This window comes from Terrapene carolina, unplaced genomic scaffold (genome assembly GCF_002925995.2).
Source record: "Terrapene carolina triunguis isolate 2854851 unplaced genomic scaffold, T_m_triunguis-2.0 Scaffold130, whole genome shotgun sequence".
In the NCBI taxonomy this organism is placed as follows: Eukaryota; Metazoa; Chordata; order Testudines; family Emydidae; genus Terrapene; species Terrapene triunguis.
The window spans coordinates 37875205-37898446 of NW_020664481.1; the positions used below are offsets into that span (position 1 = coordinate 37875205).

Here is a 23242-nt window from a genome sequence, read left to right on the forward strand (position 1 = left end):
GGCCTTGCAATATGGAGCCTGAGCAGCCAAGGTCAAATTTACACGCTCATGAAAACCCTGAACTTCCCTATATAGAACCTCACCATTCTTGGTGCACAGGTTTCATGACAACTATAATCCTGCTCAAAGGGTTTTTTCAGTTCTTTACTAACGCCACGCTGGATTAAGGAACACAAGGCTTTCCTTCCACAATAGGAGAAGTGAACACTTCTCTTTGTGTTGCTGGTTTGAGGAGAAACTAAGTCAGCAATATGAACCTTGGTATCTTATTTCATAATATACAAGTTTCTTTGCCTTGCCCTGTAGACATGCCATTTATTTAACATGCAGCCTGTTAGTGATGGAGGAGAGTACTTTTATCAGTGAAGAAAATGGACCTCCAGTTAATCTGAGGTGAATGAGTTAAAGAACGAATTTAGAAAGCACGCAGTTGGGCTGAGGGACTCAACTGACAAAGTGTCCTCTACAGAAGTAGTTTCCTTCATAATGTATTAAATTTTCTAGAACAAATTTCTTCCTGCACATGCATGAAAAGACAAAGCAGAAAATCTGCCAGAACCATTATCTAACCCAGTGAAGTTACTCACCCCACCAAATCTTCGAAAACGCTGCAGGACTTCATTATTGATGAAACAAGACTGTGAAGGATCATTGAGTGCTTGGTCCAACAGGCGGTCAATAAAGTAAATGCCTGGTTCCACGGTCAGCACCATGCCTTCCTTAAGAATGCGGGCAGTTCTCAAACTTTTGAGGCCTGGAAGGTCAATGCGGTCAACTCCCTAGGAAAGAAGCATTTGTTTTAAATGACAGAAAAATAAATCCACAGTTAGCCTTTTATTATAACTCTTCTGTGTTGAGTCCTCTAAGGACATATGAAAACCCAGAAAGGCTAGAAATGGAGTTGGAAGCGGAGGACTGAAATAACACAATACAACCATCTCTATCTTAACTTTCATATCCATCTGCACTTCACACAAATAGTTTCACAGCTTTAAATTCAGCTGTGTAAACGGAGCTTTTTTTCACAGTGTAAATGCTGGCTCACCATGTACTTGGTATTGAACTCCCACCTTGTTTACCCCTTTAGAAAAATAAAAACTGTTTGTATTATTTCTTCCCCCTGCACCCTTTGTAAAGCATTTCCAACGTAACATTTTAAAATGAATTACAAATCTTGAAAAACAGGCCCATTTTATTGCTGAAGGAATTGAATTATGGAGCATGAGACAATTCTCTAAGGTTATGCAAATCAATATCCTTATTGAATGTTATTAAAATGCATTTATGACCGTGATTCAAAAGCAGTGAGTCTACAACAGTTCTCATCTTGAGTGACTTCACAACAGCAGTCCATTTGGAACTAGATTTTTTCAGATTCAGACTTTCAGGCAGCATGGTGCTGACTGATTTTACTGAAAACATAGTTGAAGCAATCAAGTTCTGACAAGTAAAACACTCTCTTCTTTCCAAGAGCTGGTGAAGTACAATGATATATGAAGACATGCTTAGTCAAGAAATTAGAAATATTGCAGAGACTGGTTGAGGATATTAATAATCTTCCCCAAAACGTGCCAGGTATTGCAACACCTGAATAAAAATAAATCCCACTCTCTTCAATTAAAACATCAAAATCCTTTGTGTCTTCAGCATAATTTTAGCAGCAAAATATTGTGATGACCAATATATGGATCATAGGGCCACAACCCTGCTAGCACTTACATATGTAAAGTTAAGCACCTGTAAGTATTTCCACTGAAGCCAATGGGACTACTCATGTGAGTAGAGTTAAGCCTGAATGGAAGTGTTTGCAGGATAAGGATATTCTCCTCTCTGGTCTTCACAGAGCTTTGCTAATTCATCCCTTAAAGCTAACATCCTTGTCTATAGTGGGCTTGGAACTGTTAGTACAGCTATTTGTAATGGTGAAGTGAACACTTCCTTCCTCCAGGGATTAAGCAGGTTTCCTCTCCAGTACCCTCAGCCTTTGTCAGCTGAGGGTCAGAGACTAGGCATAAAAGTGAACCAACGTATGTCAGGTGGCAGAATGAGGGGCCCGAATCAGCCATACTTTAGTTTTCAGTGAACTGTCCCCTTTCAAAGTGTATAATACTCACAATACTATTTGCTCAAAAGCTCTGATTTTCAGTTCAGAGAAAGCTTATTTCTCATCAATACTAAATGGCAATTTCAAGCAATAAAGACAGGTTTCAGAGTAGCAGCCGTGTTAGTCTGTATCCGCAAAAAGAACAGGAGTACTTGTGGCACCTTAGAGACTAACAAATTTATTTGAGCATATTGTAGCCCACGAAAGCTTATACTCAAATAAATTTGTTAGTCTCTAAGGTGCCACAAGTACTCCTGTTCTTCAAGCAATAAAGTCTATTTTATTTTTGCCAGTCACCGAAATTGTATTTGGGGTTTCCCGTTCGGGGTATTTAGTCTCTTCTCATGTATGTCGTCTACCCTGGCCAATATTTTCAAAGGTGGGTGCGTAATGCATATTTAAGTAGCTAAAAGAATGGCCTGATTTTCAGAGATGATTTTCACCTCTATCACTGACTTCAGTGGCAATTGCGGGTACTCAGCAGCCTCTGAAAATAAGGCCAGTGGTATTTAGGAATCGTGTTTTGAACATTTCCAGGGTTTATTTGATAAACCCGGTCTCGTTTGTTTGCTTTCATGGGTTTTGATCAGGATTATTATTCACCAGGTTTAACCTAAAATAGGGCAGCTCAGATGTAATCATCTTGCTGAGCTATGATTGGGAGACAATCACTATCTGGAATTTGTATAGGTCTTAAATGCTGAAATGATCAATACGTTAATTATTTAAGATCTATTTATAATTGAACAGAGATGGAGCATCTTTCCTTCACTGCTGTCCCGTGAGCTATGTCATCTTGGTCTCATTCTGTAATGCTTAAAGCCAAGGAAATAAGGGCATCCAGTTTTGTGGATTAATCTCTTTCATTAGCTGTAAAGAATTCGATTAGTAGAGGGGCCTTTTGGAGTTTTTCCAAATATATCTAAGCAGCTTTATACAAACTTCTCCTGAACTAACAAACCATATTTGACTTTTAAGTCTCTATCTCCCCAATTTTGGTTTTAAATTCCTTTTTGCAAATCATTCCAAGCCATTTGCTAGATAAATTGATATACAACGAAAATAACCAAGATGCCAAAAAACTCTGAAGGCATCATTGACACTGTTTTTGTAATTATTACTTTCCACTTAAAACAAATGAGATGAGAGACATTTTCTTATAAAGAAAGTATTGGTGCTCACTGTTAAGATCTCTAAGTTCAGCCTTTAGAACATGGCACAGATGTTTTATCTGTCCTGCTTGCAGTCAAATACTGCTTTTAATACTTCCTCCCAAGAGATGACAAATGTTTGCTATCAATAAGCACAGAGTAATTTACAACTGCTCTGGTGGCAATCTGCTGTTTCTGACAGCAAAGTATTTTTGTTCTAAGTTCCAATCCCAGGTTCTTTGGATTTTAGTAGAGGCTGGGGATGTGGTTATGGGGTAAAGCTAAATTTGTGCACCAAAACGTCACGGGAGAGAACCTCCAGCAGAGAGTAAAGATTGGGGAGATCAGATTTTCAAAGTTACAAGTCAGGAACCCTATTACTGGGGTCAAAGTGGGGCAGTTAAAGGCACTCTTTGGGGTGGGGGGGGCAGCAAAGTGTGCACTGGAGGGTTTGGCAAAAGGAAATAAGGCCAGTTCCTCCCTCTTCCTCTCTCAACCCAAGAGCACCCTCCTTTTCCCATGTGTAGGCAGAGCTAGTTAGTAGCTTATTAGAGGCCTTGCACGTGGGGAAGGAAAAGGGGCAGGGTGTCAATATGTGACAGGCTAGGGTGGAAGAGATCTCTCTCTCTCTAGGTACATTCAGGGTATGTCTACATTACAACTGGAAGCGTGATTGCAGCTGGGTAGACATGCCCACACTAGCCGTAATCTTGCTAACGAGTTAAAAATAGCAGTGAAGGCATGGTGGCACAGAGCCTGGCCTGGCCTGGCCTGGGCTAGCAACATGGTAAGTACTCTGAGTTCCAAGTGCGCTTGTACAACCCATGCCACCATATCTTCACTGATATTTTTAGCCACATTAAGCTAGATTACAATTAGCACAGGTATGCCTACCTAAACTGCGATCCCCATCAATTGCAGTGTAGACATACCCTTATGCTCACCACTCTGATATTTGAGTACCTTATGTGGTACCTGGTTTTTTAGACATACTAGCACTCATCTCACTGGTTATCAAATTCACCAGCTCAGGTGTCTGGCAGCTTCTCTGAGCGTGTCTACACTACAATTAAAAACCTGCAGCTGGTCTGTGCTTGCCGGGCTCAGGCTAAGGGACTGTTTAATTGCGGGGCAGACTTTCAGGCTTGGACTGCAGCCCGAGCTCTGGGACCCTCCCACCTCATAGGGTGCTATAGCCCGGGCTCCAGCCCAAGATCTACAGCACAATTAAACAGACCCTTAGCCCAACCCTGGTTTTTAATTGCAGTGTAGACATATCCTTTATGTGCAGAGTCTGCTCAAGCTATTTACAAAAACTGGGCTAAAGCAACTGTTTTCTGTAAAGCTGGCAGGGTCCCTGGGGCAGGCCTGAAAATAGGAACACTGCTGTTTCCAGGGCCACCCTACTAAAGATCATACTGTATTGGGTGCATAACTCGGCGGGCAAAATATGTCCCATTGACCCCAGAATCCTCTGTTAGATTTTCTCCCTTTTATAACTGAAGTTTCCATACAGCATTCTCACACAAATAACTAACACCTTGAATCAAGCATTGAATACTCTCTAGAGCATTGCTGCTTGTTGAGAGCTGAAATGGAGGATCAAAATGAGAGTGCTGCATCACTAGACTTTATTAGTTGTATTGCAGTAGTGCCTAGGAGCCCAGTCATGGACCAAGACCCCATTGTGCTAGGTGCTGTACAAGCAACAAAAAGGCAATCCCTGCCCCAAAGAGAAATGTAGAACAGTAGTATAGTAAACATCTTAGCACCCATGCATCTAAAAAGGTACATTCAGTGGTATCTTGGGAAGCCTTGCTTTTGAAGAACTGTTTATCTTATTGTACACATCAAGCAACAAACAGTATCCAAAACCATATTCCAGCACTGTGATTTTATTCTGAAGTTCTATTTGCATTTGAAAATTGGTTCAGGCCCACAGTAAGCACAGATGTATGACACTGTCATTTGCAACTGTTCTCCTGCCAAGAACATTGGATTCCAATTAATGGTTCATGTAAGGTAACAAAAAACAGCAAGTCTAGGCAACAAGCACTGTCAAGGGAACAACAGAATTATTATGTAAACTGAGTATTCTACTATGTGATCAAAATAAAAGTTCAAATTAAGATAAGTGGGCAGTAATATGAAATACAGATTTCTTTTGGAATAAAAAGGAAATTCGGAGGTGAAAAAAGACATTGATTATCTCTTAGTAAAAGGATCCAATTAAAACTAAAGGGCTGCCTCAGTACATGGACATCTTGCCATCATCAGGAGTTGATAAGAATAAAAATAACAATAATACAATATCTTATACTTATATGTACTTTTTCTACTGAGGGATCCAAAGTGTTTTATTAACTTAGGGTCCAGTCCCGGTAATATTACCAGATGTAATGCTTATATGTAATTGGGTAGTTCCAGTGAGGTTCGTGTCCCCAGTCCGTGGGTCCTCAAGTTGTGCTTGGCACAGGACCTAAGAGGGAGCCCCAGGCATGTGCTAGTTGTATCAGCTGCTAATGGCTCCCCAGGGGCCATTATATCAGACAGGGATTGCCTGAGTGTAGAGATGCTCTGGTCACATCCTTCCACAGCCCTCACAGAGAATCTATATCAGCCTGATTAGGACAGCTCAAAGTGGCTGTAGCAGGTCCAATATGACTATTTGTAGTTGTAAACTCTGGGTAATATTCTCAGGGCTAGGCTCTTAGATGGTTTCAAACTATACATTGGTACTTTTTCTTATTAAGTTGCCATGGGATCTTTAGCTAGCACAAGTTGGGATCTCAGTTTTAGATCACGTCCAGTGCACTGCAGTCATGACTATGTTCTCTAATTAAAAATCAAATATTATTTAAATAATCATACTATCAACATCTATATTATACTAAATCTATATTAAAAATAAGAGTCAAGTTGTTCTATCAGTCACCCATTGTGCACATCTATGTCTAATGAGCTCATTTATTGTAGAAAAAAAAAAAGAATCCTGAATGGCTAACAATAAAATAAAACCTTGAATTTCATACAATTGGTCTCTTGGTCCCTTCTCCCTAAATCCTTGGTTCTCTTGCTCAGTGAATTAAGTAATCTCCAGTTACCATTCTGTCTGGGTTTTATCGACAGCCCTAGCAGACTCCAGCCAGCTAAAGGAGCTGCTAGTCAACTGAGTTTGAAACTGACAGCAGGTTAGATGAGTACCTGCTTCAAGCACCATATACTTCTCCTGGTACTTGGGAGTCACAGTTTCCTTTTCTATAGGATAATCTAATTACTTGTCAGAGCTTTTGGGATGCAACTAAAAGTTAACACTGGGGAAACTGAGACCACAATGTAATTTAGCTATTTTTATGTTAAAAAGTTTTTCTTCTTTTCATAGGCACCAAGTTTAAACTGCACTCTAAACTTCCCCTGCAATGACTGGAAGAGCATCAGGAAGCAGAATTATCTGCCATTGGGATTTTAATCTACTCCTGTAACTTGGTTCTGATTTTAACTTCCCAGGTCATTTGTGCTTCCCCATTCTCAGATGTCACTAGGTTCCCCTGCTGCCATTATGAAAGTACTGAAAAATACTGAATGTTTTTTCTATTTCAACAGATTTAATTCAACTCAGGAATGAGAGTAAATGGCAGATACTGAATGGTAAAATCACCATGTTGGCAGCTACAATATAATCGGAAAGAATAGGGAACATTAATACTCAAATGACTTTTTTTGTTACAGACAGAGAACATATGTAGGATATTCTGGGCTTTTTCTTTTGTGGGCCTTTTGTCATTAATGTTAATAGGAATTGCCTTTGCAAAAACCCAAAGGCATAAAACTGGAAACTCACCCCATAGCAATACTTTTTACATCTTATTTTCTGTATATAGTTTAAAAGATAACTACACCTCTACCCCGATATAACACTGCCCTCAGGAGCCAAAAAATCTTACCGCGTTATAGGTGAAACCGCGTTATATCGAACTTGCTTTGATCTGCCGGAGTGCACAGCCCCACCCTCCCGCAGAGCACTGCTTTACCGCGTTATATCCGGATTCGTGTTATATCGGGTCACATTATATCGGGGTAGAGGTGTATATGATCACAATCTTTTACACAAAAATCATAACCTGCACATAGTGTAAATTGCTCTGAATACACCCACCGATATGTATGTTAGTCCTTGTTTAAAAACAGAGATGGACTGGCACAGCAAAATTCAGATCTAAACTCCCCCTCCCAAATGTAAAGACTTTTGGACTGAGTATTAATTAAAAAGAAACACAAAACAAAATCAGTTTCCTGATATTCAAATGAAGGGGTAAAGACCCTGAGAAGTCAAAGTTTCATAACTCGGTAGGTAAGGGGCTGCACTATATCACGAACTGAGCTTTCTTCCTCTACTGTTTATGTTAAAAACCATTTTTTCTACTACAACCTGTAAATCCAAAAACTTCAGAATAAACCCTCGCAGAAAAGGTCTTTGGGACTTGATAGAGAATGATGACTTTTCTCCACATCTGTAGAATTACATAGCCAGGGTATAATACTCCATTAAATTATATAGGTTGCTTTAAAAGTCTTATAGAAAGGATTCTATTCTGTACTAAACTCCTTGGTTTTTCAGGCTAATTTCTGTAGAACCTGATTGGTTTCATCCCTATTAAAGTCTATAGGATTTTTCCATATGGGAAGCCTTTGCAAATTTTCTTCTTGGCAATACTTTTCCTGCTCATTGCCAAGGTGGCCCACATGGCAGTATATTGCAGAAAAGGGGCTGAATTAAAATGAAAAGATAAAGAAAGAGAAGCAAGTTCCTCCTTATCTTCACTCCAGCTACACAATTTATTACAGTGATAAGGATGAACTCAGAACTAACCCTACACAAGTGATTGTCAAAGGGGAATCGTCTTCAAATGAGTGAGCTGCTAGTGGCGTTCCACACGGATCAGTTCTTGGCCCTGTGCTATTTTAACATTTTTATTAATGCCCTGAAAGAAAACAACATCATTACTGATATAAAGTTTGCCCATGACACAAATTGTGGAAGTGATAAGTAATGAAGAAGTCGTCCCTGGTACAGAACAATCTGGATCATTTGGTAAGCAGGGTGCACACAAACAATATGCGTTTTAATATGGCTAATTGTAAATGTATACATCTAAAAACAAGGAACATAGGGAATTAAGACCAGAGATGTTCAAAGTAAAGATCAATTCTACAACTTTTTTTTTTATAACTTGAGATGTCCAAGGGACAGCTGTTAACCCAACTTAAATTAACTGATTTGTTATTGCAGAAAGCCTTAAAATATACTTAGCATTTTACAGAGCCTTACAGTCAATTAATACAACATGAAATTGAAACATCTCAAGAATCAAGAGACAAGGAATTGGGATTTAAAAGAAAATTTCAACCATGTCTTCCGATGTAAAATGTTTAACATTTTTCAATCGAACAGGCACAAATCCTCATTTATATCCCATAAAGAATTTACTCAGAAAACAAATGAAAGTGTGTGGGAAAACTGTATCCATGATTAAATGCTACAGTTGACGCCAAACCTAATGGAGATTTCATACTCTGAAGTTAGCTTTTTCTGACTGAGGGCCAGATTTTCTGAAGTACTTAGCATATACCACTGGGCCCAGATTTTCAAGCCTGCTCAACTCCCATTTAGGGCCCTAAATGAAGCAGCCAGATTTTCAAAAGTGTTCAGCATCCAGCAGCTCCCCTTAAGAAGTACGCTAGTTAGGGCAAGGTTTCTCCTTGAGAGCGGTTCACTGCAGAGAACTTCTTAAAATCAGGGCACTTATTTAGGTCCTTAAATGGGAGCTGTTGGGTGATAAATTCTTTTGAAAATCTGGCCATAAGTGTAGTTTATATACTACCAACATTGTTTGCCAAAACTAAAAGCTTTTACAAAGCAACAAGAGAAAGATAATATATATATTTTGAATAAAACAACATTATTTGTATAGGATATTTGCATACATTTTTCAGTGTTGCTGTCAGGGTAAGAAAGTGCTTACTGAATGCTGCATGTGAAAGCTGCTTACTGGAAAAAAAATATTACTGCCAATTTTGCAAAAACCTGGCTACTAATGAATAACTAATCTAAGATAACAATGTCTGGAATCAGTTTTTTGGAACACAGCATACTTTGTGATGGATAGAAATTAGGAAATGAAAAACTTACTGTGTTATTCCAAATTTAGCTGCTTATACTTGAAAAATAGTTGAATAATAAGTATTTGGAAAGTTTTTCTTTTTTAAAGTAATTTTTAATGCTTTCAAAATTCTCTCAGCCAAAAGCAAGTAACTTGCTTCTTAGCTAATTAGAAAATAGGACAGGATATGGCAAGCATATGCATAGCATGTAATAAGCACACAAACAGCATTGTGAAATTCCTCATAAAAGCAGCCTACTTGGTAAATGTTAAAACACACCAAAAGAACTTCACAATCTATAAAATATATTTAAAATGTATCATCTCCTCATAAGAAAATGAAACATAGCCAAGACCCTTCTTTTAGTTAACATGGACAAGCGGTGTGTTCATGCTGCAGTGTCCAACTGTGTATATTTATAATTTAATTAAGAAAAATACTGTAGAAAGGTTGATGGTTAATTCAGATGCGTGCACAATTACTTCCATTGATTTCCTGATACAACATTGGTAGTATTATAGCCTAAACTCTGCATAGAATTCACAGAGGCAGACGTTCAAGTGCCTCAGAGACCAAATTTTAAAAGTTTCCTTCCTTTCCCCAAACTCCTAATCCATCATATTTTCAAAACCAAACTAATTTTGGACCTGTAATTTTACAAGCTCAATCATTTGTAGATAGAGTTATCTAGTCATCTGAAATGTGAACATAATATAAGAATAGCCATACTGGGTCAGAGCAATGGGCCATCTAGCCCAATATCCTTTCTTCCAACAATAGACAGTGCCAGATTTTTCAGAGGGAACAAATAGAATAGAGCAATTATTGAGTGATCCATCCCGTCATTCAGTCCGAGCTTCTGGCAGTCAGAGGTTTAGGGACACAGCACATGGGACTGCATCCCTGACCATCTTGCTGGACCTATCCTCCAGGAACGTATCTAATTCTTTTTGGAACCCAGTTATATTTTTGGCCTTCACAACATCCCTTGGCAATGAGTTCCACAGGTTGACTGTACATAGCATGAAAAAGTACTTCCTTATTTTTGTTTTAAACTTGCTGCCTCTGAATTTCATTGGGTGACCTCTGCTTCTTACGTTATGTAAAGGAGTAAATAGCACTCCCTTATTCACTTTCTCCACACCATTCATGATTTTATAAGTCTCTATCATATCCCCCACCTTAGCAGTCTCTTTTCTAAGGGCTAGTCTATACTACCGCAGTAAATCGATCTAAGTTACGCGAATAATGTAACTGAAGTCGATGCAGTTAGATCCACTTACCGCGGTGGCTACACTGCGCTGTGTCGACAGGAGAGGGTCTCCTGTCAACTTCCCTTTCGCTTCTCGGGGAGATGGAGTACACAAATTGATGGGAGAGTGCTCACCCATCGATTTAGTGTGTCTTCACCAGACCCACTAAATTGACATTGATTGGCATGGCATGCATTGATTGCAGCAGTGCCAATCTACTGGTAAGTGTAGACATGCCCTAAAATGAACAGTCCTAGTCTTGTTAATCTCTCCTTATATGGAAGCTGCTCCATACCCCTCCATACCCCAGTTTTGTTGCCCTTCTCTGTACTTTTTCCAATTCTAATATATCTTTTTTGAGTTGTTCAGAACTGTATGCAGTATTCAAGGTGTGGGTGTACCATGGATTTATATAGTGACATTATAATATTTTCTGTCCCTTTCCTAATGGTTCATAACAGTCGGTTAGCTTTTTTAACTGCTGCTGAACACTGAACAGATGTTTTCAGAGAACTAAACACAATGACTCCAAGATCGCTTTCTTGAGTGGTAACAGCTAATGTAGCCCCTATCATTTTGTATGTATAGTTGGGATGTTTTCCAATGTACATTACTTCTCATTTAACAACATTGAATTTCATCTGCCATTTTGTTGCCCAGTAGCCCAGTTTTGTGAGATTCCTTTGTAACTCTTCACAGTCAGCTTTGGACTTAACTATCCCGAGTAATTTTGTATCATCTGCAAACTTTGCCACCTCATTGTTTATCCTTTTTCCAGACCAACTGTAGATACAAACCTTTGCAAACAGAAATCAGGAAGTTGGATATCTAGGATCAGATTTTTAGAGTGGTTAGGTATGCAAATGCATGTTTAATTTGAGAATGAAATTACATGACTATATGCACTCAATCTATATTCAACTTCAGTGTTTGTTCATAAATTCAGCATACAATTACACTCCTTTTACAAACTTGCAACGGAGAGCTTAATGTATTTTAATTCTTATCTCTAAATTCCTATGCACCCACAACTGATTGCATCTGCAAAACTGCAGACACAGATTAGTCAGAATTTGAATATATAGCCCTTAAAATAGATTGTACAATATACAAGAGAACTAACATTTGTTAATTTTGATTTATGTATATAAACAACTCCTTTCCCGAAACACATAAGGGAAAAGAAAGCAACTCTGTATGCTATATGAGCGTTTGTAGAAACTGGCTCACCACAACTGAATGTGGTGAGTCCTTATCCAGCTGGTTGGAAGAAAGGGGGTTGTTTGCCCTTATATGGGGTCCCTTCTGCAAATGGAGGTGGCGAGCAGAATCTACCTGGACAGAGCAGGGAGGAACAGAAAGTGGCTGGATCAGGTGGTGGGGGCACTCCTTGTGGAAGATGTCTAGTGGAGGTACTTCTCACAGAGGGGATATGGTTCTCAGATAAAATGGATTGGAAGGGGATTTAGAAGAAAGCATCCCTTAAAGAAGCTGGAGAAGTGCAGGTTCAGGGCTCCTAACATCTGGTGCAGGTGGGAGCCAATTTCCCGTCCTTTTTCCAGACCCATTCATCCTCATATGAGGGGGCCCAGAAACAGGCTGGCTGGGACCAGGTTGGGTTGTAAGAGGGCTGACAGCAACTCTTCCAAATAGGGGGAAACAAGGAACTAATGATGATCTGCTCAAAACAATTTATTGCTGGTTATTCCCAGTTATTCTAAGTGAATAAAGTTGCCGTCTAATTAAATCACATCCATTGCATCTTGTCTTTCTTCCGGTGTAGCTGGGACAACTACTGATTTGTAATGAAGAAAGGTCTGTGATGGATCAGAAGAATCTGTTGCTTTATATCTAATTGAAAAACAATTCTGGGTTTTCCCTCTGTACGTGAGGCTCTGGCCTTAGAAAATGTATATCCTGTAGTTAATTTTAAAAGTGCAGGAGATATCCTACTTTACTAATTCCTCTCACCTGTCCTAAAACTTACTTGGCTCTCGGGCCTGCAAAAGATTTCACAAACATTAAACTATAAGTGGAAGTAGTTTCACTACTCATATGCTTAAAGTCAAAATTACTCACATGCTTAAAGTTAAGTATGGGCATAAGTATATGAAGCATAAGAATGGCCATCCTGGGTCAGACCAATGGTCCATCTAGCCCAGCATCCTGTCTTCCAATGGTGGCCAATGCCACGTGCATCAGAGGGAATGAAAAGACCAGGGCAAATACCACGTGATACATCCCAGTGTCCACTCCCAGCTTCTGTTAGACGCTTATGACACCCAGAGCATGGGGTTGTGTCTCTGACCATCTTGGCTAATAGCCATTGATGGACCTATCCTCCATGAACTTATCTAATTCTTTTTTGAACCCAATTATAGTTCTGGCCTTCACAACATTCCCTGGCAACGAGTTCCAAAGGTTGACTGTGCGTTGCCTGGGGTCTTAGATTCTGGAGTCCACTAGCAGATCTCCCTTGAGTCTGCCAAGTGGTTCCTGTGATGCGAGTTCAATGCCAACATGAGGTGAGAGAACAGCATGGACAGAGGGCAAAGGACCACTAATTGTCTGTGCCATATAAGTTAGCGATGAAGCTTTGCACACAGCAAAGGGTTCAATTTATTTTTTGTTTCTTTTTCATTAAATTAAAACTGAAAAGCCCATTCCAGTACACTGGCATTTCTGTAATTTTGTGTCAGTCATTAACTATACACCGTAATGTTTAAAATAAAACATAGGTTCAAATGTTTACGTATGATTTCTTCCCTCTCCTTAAAAAAGGCAATCCCCAAAGAGCAGCCGTTATGTGGCATAACTGAGATAATGTGAAACCCTGTGGTTTGTTGAAACCTAACACAGCTTTCAAATGACATCTCCATCAGTATTTAACATCATAACTGTGAAATGTAGCTTTTAAAAAAGAAACATCCAATTCCCGACTGTTCAGTATTTCAACCAATAGGATCATGGTCAGGGCCGGCTCTAGGACTTTTGCCGCCCAAAGCAAAAACAATTTTGGCCGCCCCCCACCCCCCCGTTTTTTAATTACCCCACCCCTGGCCCCGCCTCAACTCCGCCCCTTCCCTGCCTCCCCCTCCCCCCCAGGCTCTCAAGCCTAGGAGGGAGGGAGGGAGGGAGAGAAGCGGCGCCCGCGCCGCGGCCACTCGGGATCTCCCCCTCCGTCCCAGGTTTGAGAGCCTGGGAGGGAGGGGGAGACCCTGAGCGGCCGCGGCAAGCGAAACAGCTGATTCGCGTGCTGCTGCTCCCCCTCCCTCCCAGGCTTGAGAGCCTGGGAGGGAGGGCGAGTAGCGGTGCGCGAGCGGCAGCAGCAGCGGAAGTGAGCTAGGGCGGCCGGGGCACATTTTTAGGGGCGGCATTCTGGCGCCGGCCATGCCGCCCCTAAAAATGTGCCGCCCCAAGCACCAGCTTGTTTTGCTGGTGCCTAGAGCCGGCCCTGATCATGGTACATAAATGACCACCCCCCCAACATAAACATGATCCTAAATATATTAATATCATGACTAAAAAGCTCCTGTAACTGATTTCTAACATTTCTAATAATGTATGATACATTATTGAAAACACTTTTTTCTTAAAATCTTGTGATACTCAAAAAATAAAAAACAAGGAAAAATCTTTCTGAAAATATTGAAACTAGTTTTATTTATTATCATATCAGCCAAACTCCTTGGCAGTTACAGTTTGTTTTTTAGACTGTTGCGAACGTCTCATTGTTGAGTGTAGAATTATAGAATCTCTACTTTCAGGCACTATTAATGAACCATCATATTAATTTTGGGGGAAATGATAACTACTGTCAAATTCACATAGCACTCAGAGAATGCATTTAATACACAAAAATAGTTCTTCTAATTCTAGGAAATAATGTTATTAATGCTTTGAAAAGTGTATTAGTCATTCTTCTATATTAGGGCTTGTCTACACTTAAAATGCTGCAGCAGTGTAGCTGTATCAGTAAAGCTGCGCTGCTGTAGCACTTCAGTGAAGACACTACCTACACCGATAGAAGGTGTTCTCCCTTGGCATAGGTACTCCACCTCTTTGAGAGGCAGTAACACGGTCAACGGGAGAATTCTCCTGTCAACTTAGCACTGCTTACACAGGGGGTTAAGGTCGATTTAATTGTGTCGCTCTGAGGTGTGGATTTTTCACATCCCTGAATACTGACCTAATTTCCTTACATAGACCAGGCCTTAATCAGACTTTGCATTGACACACACATTACATCATTATTTAGCGGTTTAATTATCCCTGTATATTTCATCATGGTTATTTTCTGTTATTATTCTAGTCAGGCTTTAAGACAGTTGTCACCCATCTTTTAAGAACAAGAGAAGTTGCATATCATGCTTGTACTTGAGAAAGAAAACTTTTCAGTGCACTTCAACTAAGTGGCCAGAATATGATTACATGTAAAGATCAACTAGTGACTGGAGAAAGCAATTCTTTCTGCATAGGAATGTATGTACACTCACACCAGAGCCTTATGTTCTCCTATGTAGCCTAAACCAATTATTATGCAGTAGCAGCAGTTATGGACTAAGAACTGATGCAAGAATCCCACAAATGCTGACCCTCACACTAACAAACCACATTCACTTTTAAACTCTTTTTCCTTTTCAGAAAAAATATGCATTTTAAAATTGAACCAAAGAGGGAAAAATGTATGAGCCACACAGTTTTGTTTAAAATTAGTATTAAAAGGATAGAGAAAAACATTTTAATAGCAACTAGATTGCCTCAGGAGACTCTCCTTCTGCAAGGTGTGTAGTATAGACACAACAGTCACGCTCTTAGGTTTGAAAAGATTGCAAAGGGTTGTGGAGAGACCTAGCAGTCCGGTTCTTTCTACACCTACTGCTGACCAATACACTGAGTAACACACTACAGCCAATGAATATATGGTGACCCATGTTGGAAAAATAAGCTAATGATTCACTGGAACTAGACTTCAATGTAGGAAGATGGGCAGCCAGGGAAAAGCCCGTAGGCAGGTGTTTGGGAGGAACCGTATCTCCTTCCTCCCTTCAAGAGATGTTTCTCCTTTTCACAAAGTATCTTTCCTCTAAAAACCCCCATGAAAGAACTGCAGGGATGTGCATTATGTATTGGCAAGGTGTGTGCTCCTCGCAGGTGTGTGTTTTATTTTTCCAGGCATATCTGCATCTACTCTGGCAAGAGTTTGTCATCAGTCCCATTTAGGGCCTTATCCTGCATTGCTGCAAGAGGGTGGGCTCTGTCACATCCAACACCATTCAGATTTGATGACACTCAGCTTCTCGCAGGAGGAACTTAGCACTGTGCAGGTTCAGAATAAATGTATACTTTAAAATGGCATTTCCTAGGAGGCAAATATTTTTTGCAGAATGTGTCAAGGCTGGGAGTGTTGATACTGAGTATACTCATCGCTAAAAAAACATTTTGTTTGAAATGTTGCATATTCTCAAATGTGTATTTTTGCATCAATCCCTCTAAAATTGCTCAGAGCACAACAGAGGTGCTGGCTGATGAACAGAGGAATTAGCAATTATTGTTGGAAATGAAGGGAAACAGGGATATTGTGTCTTATGGGATTTCACAAGACCCAGGTTGACTATGGCTTCAGAGTATATCCCGATATAACGCTGTCCTCGGGAGCCAAAAAATCTTACCATTATAGGTGAAACTGTGTTATATCGAACTTGCTTTGATCCACCGGAGCGCGCAGCCCCGCCCCCTGGAGCACTGCTTTACTGCGTTATATCCGAATTAGTGTTATATCGGGTTGCTTTATATCGGGGTAGAGGTGTATTTTTAATTTTGCAGTGGAAAAGTCAGAGGCCTTAATAGGTCTCACTGCTGCATTGCCATTGGGTGTTAGTCACATCTTTATCATACCGCTCTTCTACAACGGCAGCACCCCAGCTGCCCAACCTCATGCTCCCACTAACAGAAGTTGGTCCAATAAAAGATATTACCTCTCCCACCTTGTCAACTTAACTCTGTCCATTGCTTTTACTCCCTCCACCTCCATTTCCACCCCCACCCATGCAGTTTCTGTCCCCACTCCCTTCCCTTACTCCAACAATTTCTTCCTTTTCTCCACTAACAAATGCCCTCCTGCAAACTGTAACATAAAATACATACACATGCAAAATGATGGCTCTACCAAGCGGTGTGCCAACTGTTACCCTGATAACCTTGCTTCAAAGTTATTAATGCTTTCCCTCGTCCTTAAAATGTTTTTTTTTTTTTTTGGTGTGGTCTTTTTAGATCATAAACTCTTTGAGGCAGGGAACACATCCTCCTGCACGAGCACACTGCTGATCATGCAGCTGCTGCTGAATAAACAGACCAACTGAAAATAAAACGCACTCTTGCACCTTATTCATAGGAGCATTAGGAACGCTAAGAATCCCCGCAGTATGAGTAGGCATTTCACAGGAGCATTTCACGTATTGATGAAATCATCATTTAATTTCAGGAAAACCACATGAAATACCACACCAGCAAAGAAAAACTTCAGTGCACATCAATTCCTAACCAGAGAAGACACTACTGACTGTGAAACTAAAAGAAATGCCTACTTAAGTCAGAAGGGTTAATCTGCAAATCAGCTAGCACTAACCTCTGGGTAGCCTCCAACATCATGCACATCAATTCCAAGTAGATGTCCAAGTCCGTGTGGCATAAATATTGCACCCAGATGAACCTTCACCATGTCATCTACATTGCCTTTCAGGATGCCAATTTTAGTCAGCTCTTCCAGATGGACTCTGTCTGCCAGACGGTGCATATCAGGCCAGGCGACCCCTTAGAGAGCAGAAAAAAGCAGCTGTGTTAACTATTTCTAGATACTTTAAAATAAAACATTCAGAAAAGCAGAAGAAATATATCCAGCGCCCTTCACATCTTTAAAAAACAAACAAACAAAAAAAGGAAGTAGGCAGAGTATCCATTTTAGCAGGAAAACATTTAAAATCGAAACAAACAGCTAACGTGGATATGCAAAAATGGCTGATGGTCAACAAGAAACCTAATGAAATATAACCGGGATTTGAATAAGATTTTTTGCTAAATTGTATGTGTTTCCTCATGTCTGTGCAAACATTAATATACCCATGGGTTTTCAGAAAGACCATCAATGGGTAAAACATAGCCAGTTATTTGAAATGCAGAGCATAAAATATTAACACAATTATATTTAATTATAATCAATTCTCTCATGGTGAACATACTGGTTAGGACATTTGAAATGGCTGTCACTTTTCTGTGTATATACCAGATTTATAGCCTGTGTCTTTCTGGCAAAAACACTTTCCAGAAATTAATGACTCCCTTGTTCTTTCCCCCAGCAAATGGGCTGTGTAAAAGTCAAGTCCTCCGGTACGTACACTAAAAGACCGTTACAACATACTGCTGGTAGCCTATAAGTAGAGTATCAGGACACATTACATATCCATTATTTTTGTGTATTATACAGTATCGTTTGACTAAAACTGCTGAGGGGGTCTTTTCCACTGTTGGTAACACAGTATGCTATCTTAATTAGTTAACCAAGGGTTTGAGTCATCATCAACAATTACAGTTGGAGAACTAAGGTAACTAGGGCTAAAGTACAGTAACGAGTATTTTCCTTGTTCAAATTTGGCATGGCTATACAAAAATCAGCACTTTTTATATCCAGCCTCCCCACTTCAACTATCATTTGTTTTACCTCAGTGAAACATCCAGCTTTGAGGTCCTGTTAACATTAATGTCATGTCATAATTATAGTAGGAATTTCTGCTAAATGTAATAAAGTTGCAAAGTGAGAAATACTTCACTCCCATAGCAGGGCTCAAATAAAATTCATACTTGTTGTGTGTCTTTGGAATAAAGGTCAGGAGCATGATGAGCAGCACTGTATGTCTACAGTCATCAGATCTGTTTAGCATTGCAAACTATCCAAACATGAACCAATGCATCTCAAAGAGTTTCCACTAATAGGAACTGCTCAATTGATCATAGAGTCAAGTTAGGTGACATGCAGATTCATTTATTTCAGCTATCGGATTAGTCCCACATTGTTAGACTTTTACACTCTTTCTTCAAGTGTTGTATACATTTGAACACTGGTTACACTAATATTAAACTCTTTAGGTTTGTCTGGTATTATTCCACAGTTACTTCATAACAGATTCCAAATCTATTATATGTTAAGTTGCATCAGTACAGTCTTGGCTGTAAAGTAAAAAGTGGTAGCCGTGTTAGTCTGTATCAGCAAAAAGAACGTGTGAAAGCCTATGCCCAAACAAATTTGTTAGTCTCTAAGGGTATGTCTACACTACGAGGGTAATTCGATTTTACTTAAATCGAATATGTGGAATCGATATTGCAAAGTCGAACGTGTGTGTCCACACTAAGGACACACTAAGGACAGTAATTCGACTTTGTGAGTCCACACTAACGGGGCGAGCGTCGATATTGGAAGCGGTGCACTGTGGGCAGCTATCCCACAGTTCCCGCAGTCCCCGCTGCCCATCGGAATTCTGGGTCGAGCCGCCAATGCCTTCTGGGTAAAAAAAATTTGTCGTCATCCGTCCGTCACTAACGCCCTCCCTCCCTCCATGAAAGCGCCGGCGGGAAATCAGTTCGCGCACTTTTCTGGTCAGTGACAGCGCGGACGCCACAGCACTGCGATCATGGATCACGCTGCGACCATCGCTGCACTTGTGGCCGTTCTCAACACCTCGCAGCTTATCATACACCTTTCCCTGAGGCAGATGCAGAGAAATCGGGCGAGGAGGCTACGGCACCGCCGTGAGAGCCTGAAGTCGGAGAGTGGCACAGAGCTGTCAGAAACCACGAGCCCCAGCGCCCAGGACATGACGTTGGCAATGGGGCATGTGGATTTTGTTGAACGGCGATTCTGGGCCCGGGAAACAAGCACGGACTGGTGGGACCGTATAGTGCTTCAGGTCTGGGATGAATCCCAGTGGCTGCGAAACTTTCGCATGCGGAAGGGGACTTTCCTCGAACTTTGTGAGTTGCTGTCCCCTGCCCTGAAGCGCAAGGACACCCGCATGCGAGCAGCCCTCACTGTCCAGAAGCGAGTGGCCATAGCCCTCTGGAAGCTTGCAACGCCGGACAGCTACCGGTCAGTCGCGAACCACTTTGGTGTGGGCAAATCTACCGTGGGGGTTATTGTCATGCAAGTAGCCAAGGCAATCGTCAAGGTACTGCTCCCAAAGGTAGTGACCCTGGGAAACGCGCAGGTCATCATAGATGGCTTTGCCGCGATGGGATTCCCAAACTGCGGTGGGGCTATAGATGGGACTCACATCCCTATCCTGGGACCGGACCACCAGGCCAGCCAGTACATCAATAGAAAGGGCTACTTTTCAATGGTGCTGCAAGCACTGGTGGACCATCGGGGACGGTTTACAAACATCTACGTCGGATGGCCGGGCAAGGTTCATGACGCTCGCGTGTTCAGGAACTCTGGTCTGTTTAGACGGCTGCAGGAAGGTATTTACTTCCCAGACCACAAAATAACTCTTGGGGATGTGGAGATGCCTACAGTCATCCTCGGGGACCCAGCCTACCCGCTAATGCCCTGGCTCATGAAGCCCTATACTGGCGCCCTGGACACAGAAAAAGAACTGTTCAACTACCGTCTGAGCAAGTGCAGAATGGTGGTGGAGTGTGCTTTTGGCCGTCTCAAAGGGAGATGGAGAAGCTTACTCACTCGCTGTGATCTCAGTGAAACCAATATCCCCATCGTTATTGCAGCTTGCTGTGTGCTCCACAACCTGTGTGAGAGCAAGGGGGAGACCTTTATGGCGGGGTGGGAGCTAGAGGCAAATAGCCTGGCTGCTGATTACGTCCAGCCAGACAGCCGGGCCATTAGAAGATCCCAGCGGGACGCCCTGTGCATCCGGGAGGCTTTGAAAGCTAGGTTCCTGAGTGAGCAGGGCAACCAGTGACTTTTCAGTTTGTGGACAGAAAAGCTGAACCTGCCCCCGTTTCTTTACCCAGTTCATTTTGACTATCCTCTCCAGTTACATACAACCTTCACCCCCTTCCCCTTCCCAAAAAATAAAATCATTTCGATTTTTTAATGAACACCGTTGTCTGTATTGCTGTTTTCGCGGGAATATTTTAAACCGGGGACGCAGACTGTGGCGGGGGGCGGGTTCAGTGTTCTGATGCAAATGATACTTCTAAACTCCCGGAATGACAGGCTCCGCACTGGTGGACTGGTTATTTCAATGGAGCCTGCCAGCACTCCTGGGGGGGACTGTGTGTATGTGTCGGCTATGTGACTTTCTGGCAGGGGGGGTAGGGTTACAGATCCCCTGCTGCGTGGATCTGTGAGCCAGGATAAGGACCGCTGCATAAGATCTGTAACTGCCCTCCCCCGCCACAAAGTCACAGAGCAACCCCCCCCCCCCCAAAACATGAAAAGCACCTCCCAGACTGACCAGGGTAACCAGTGACTGCACTGTGTATGTGTCCTGATGCTGGACCTGACCCCGCCTCTGTAGCCTGCTAAAGGTGACTGTCCTGTCCAATTACCAAGCCCCTTCCCCCCCTCCAGACAGACTCTCCCTCAAAAGAACCTGACCGAAACAGTAATGAACAGAAACAAACATTTTATTGCGAACCAGACATGAAACGTGGGGGGTGAAACTTGGACGGGGGCTTGTGTGAGGTGGGTAGGAAAGGACTTATGAAATTTTGGGGAATGTCAGCCTTCTACTGCTAGAGCAGTCTGCAGGGGTTGATTGAAAGTTTTAACGGCCCTTGCCGCCCCTCCTTCTTTGGACTTTGGGTGAGGGTGGTGTGGGACTTGGTGGCGGGTGAGGGCGGTTACAGATAGACTGCAGCGGGGCTCTGTCCTCCTGCCTCCGGTCTTGCAGAACATCCACAAGGCGCCGGAGCGTGTCCGTTTGCTCCCTCATTAGTCCAAGCAGCTTTTCAGTAGCCTGTTGGTCCTCCTGACGCCACCTCTCCTCCCGTTCCATGACTGCTCGGTGCATTTGTGACAAGTTCTCCCTCCACTGTGTCTGCTGGGCTGCCTGGGCTCGGGAGCAGCCCATTAGTTCTGTGAACATGTCTTCACGCGTCTTCTTCTTCCTCCGCCTAATCTGCGCTAGCCTCTGGGAGTGTGCTGACAGGCTGGGTTGGGAGACAGTCGCAGATGTGTCTGTGTGAATTTTAAAAAGGGAGTGAATTCCTGAGACAGATAAATGAAATTGTATACAAAGAACCTAGTCTTTCTCTGTGAACAAGACCATGCACTGAACCTCTCACATGCGCACTCAGGACAAGGTCGAATTTTCGGCCGTCGCCTTCAGTGCCTGTGGACTTGCGGAGGTCTTGGAGTGTTCAGAGAACTGTGGCTGGAGACCTGAACTTCTGGAGCGGGCAATAATGGTAAGCCGCAGACTTGTGGCTGCTTAAAACTCCAGCTGTAGCACTGGCCTCCTTTCACATTGAAAGCAATGCCAGTCTCTGCTGCCAGCAATCAGGACAGCATCAACTCTGCCCCTGTCCCACCCCCTCGCGGCTGTCCCAGGGAAAGATCCCTGTATGCTGCCCCTCTCCCTCCACCGCGTGGCTGTAAAGCAGTCCCAATACTAACAGTCCCCTCCCTAATTCAAAGCAGGGCGTCATGAGCGACATCACCCTCCTGAGGATCCCGGACACCCAGAGAGAACGCATGCTGCGGGAAAGCATGCAGAAACCGGGGCCGTATGCCGCCATGCTATGTCGGGCCATGATCCCCGAGTACCTGATTGTGGCATGGAGGGGACATGTCTGCTACCACGGAGGGCCCACTAAGATCGCCCTACCCCGGAACCTGATCAACAGGCTTGAGCTCTACCTCCACGAGACCTACGAGGAGTTCTCCTACGAGGATTTCTCGTCGATCCCCGGCCACATTGACCGGATTTTCGCGTAGGTGCACTGGGACTTTGGAGTGGAGCGTCTTGGGCCTGGGAATCATGTAGTAACGGACATTGTGAAATTTTTTTAAAATACTTGGGACTAAATTGAGAAGAGCCTAAGACAGAGAAATCATGCAAAACCCATTTGTTACCTTTGTAAATATTCCTGTTTTGTACCTGATTATTTTTTTACTAGTTTACAGCACTTTTATAAATATACATTGTTAATAGTATAAATATTACCGTTCTGTTTTAAATAAATGTTTACATGTTTACAGCACTTACTGCTTGATCCGTCCCCTGATTCTGTGTCCGGGGTAAGGGATGGGGACGGTTGGTACGGGATCTCGGTAAGGGTGATGAAGAGCTCCTGGCTGTCGGGGAAATCAGCGGTGCCAGCGCTGTCGACTGCCTCGTCCTCCTCATCTCCTTCCTCCTCTTCCCCGTCCGCTGTCATGTCCGACATGATCCCATCCTCGGAGTCCACGGTCAGGGGTGGGGTAGTGGTGGCGGCCGCTCCCAGGATGGAATGCAGTGCCTCGTAGAAACGGGATGTGTGGGGCTGGGATCCGGAGCGTCCGTTAGCCTCTTTGGTTTTTTGGTAGCCTTGTCTCAGCTCCTTGATTTTCACGCGGC

General features: G+C 42.4%; 1 protein-coding gene across 1 annotated transcript in view; it reads right to left on the bottom strand.

The window, feature by feature from the left end:
• The window catches only part of PEPD (peptidase D), a 228231-nt gene that overhangs the window by 8710 nt on the left and 196279 nt on the right, over positions 1-23242 (bottom strand). Inside the window, exons 13-14 of the mRNA XM_026652794.1 lie at positions 17299-17483; positions 588-779 (exon numbers count right to left, since the gene is read on the bottom strand). Coding sequence (XP_026508579.1) covers positions 588-779; positions 17299-17483 — 377 coding nt within the window. The remainder of the gene's footprint in view (positions 1-587; positions 780-17298; positions 17484-23242) is intronic.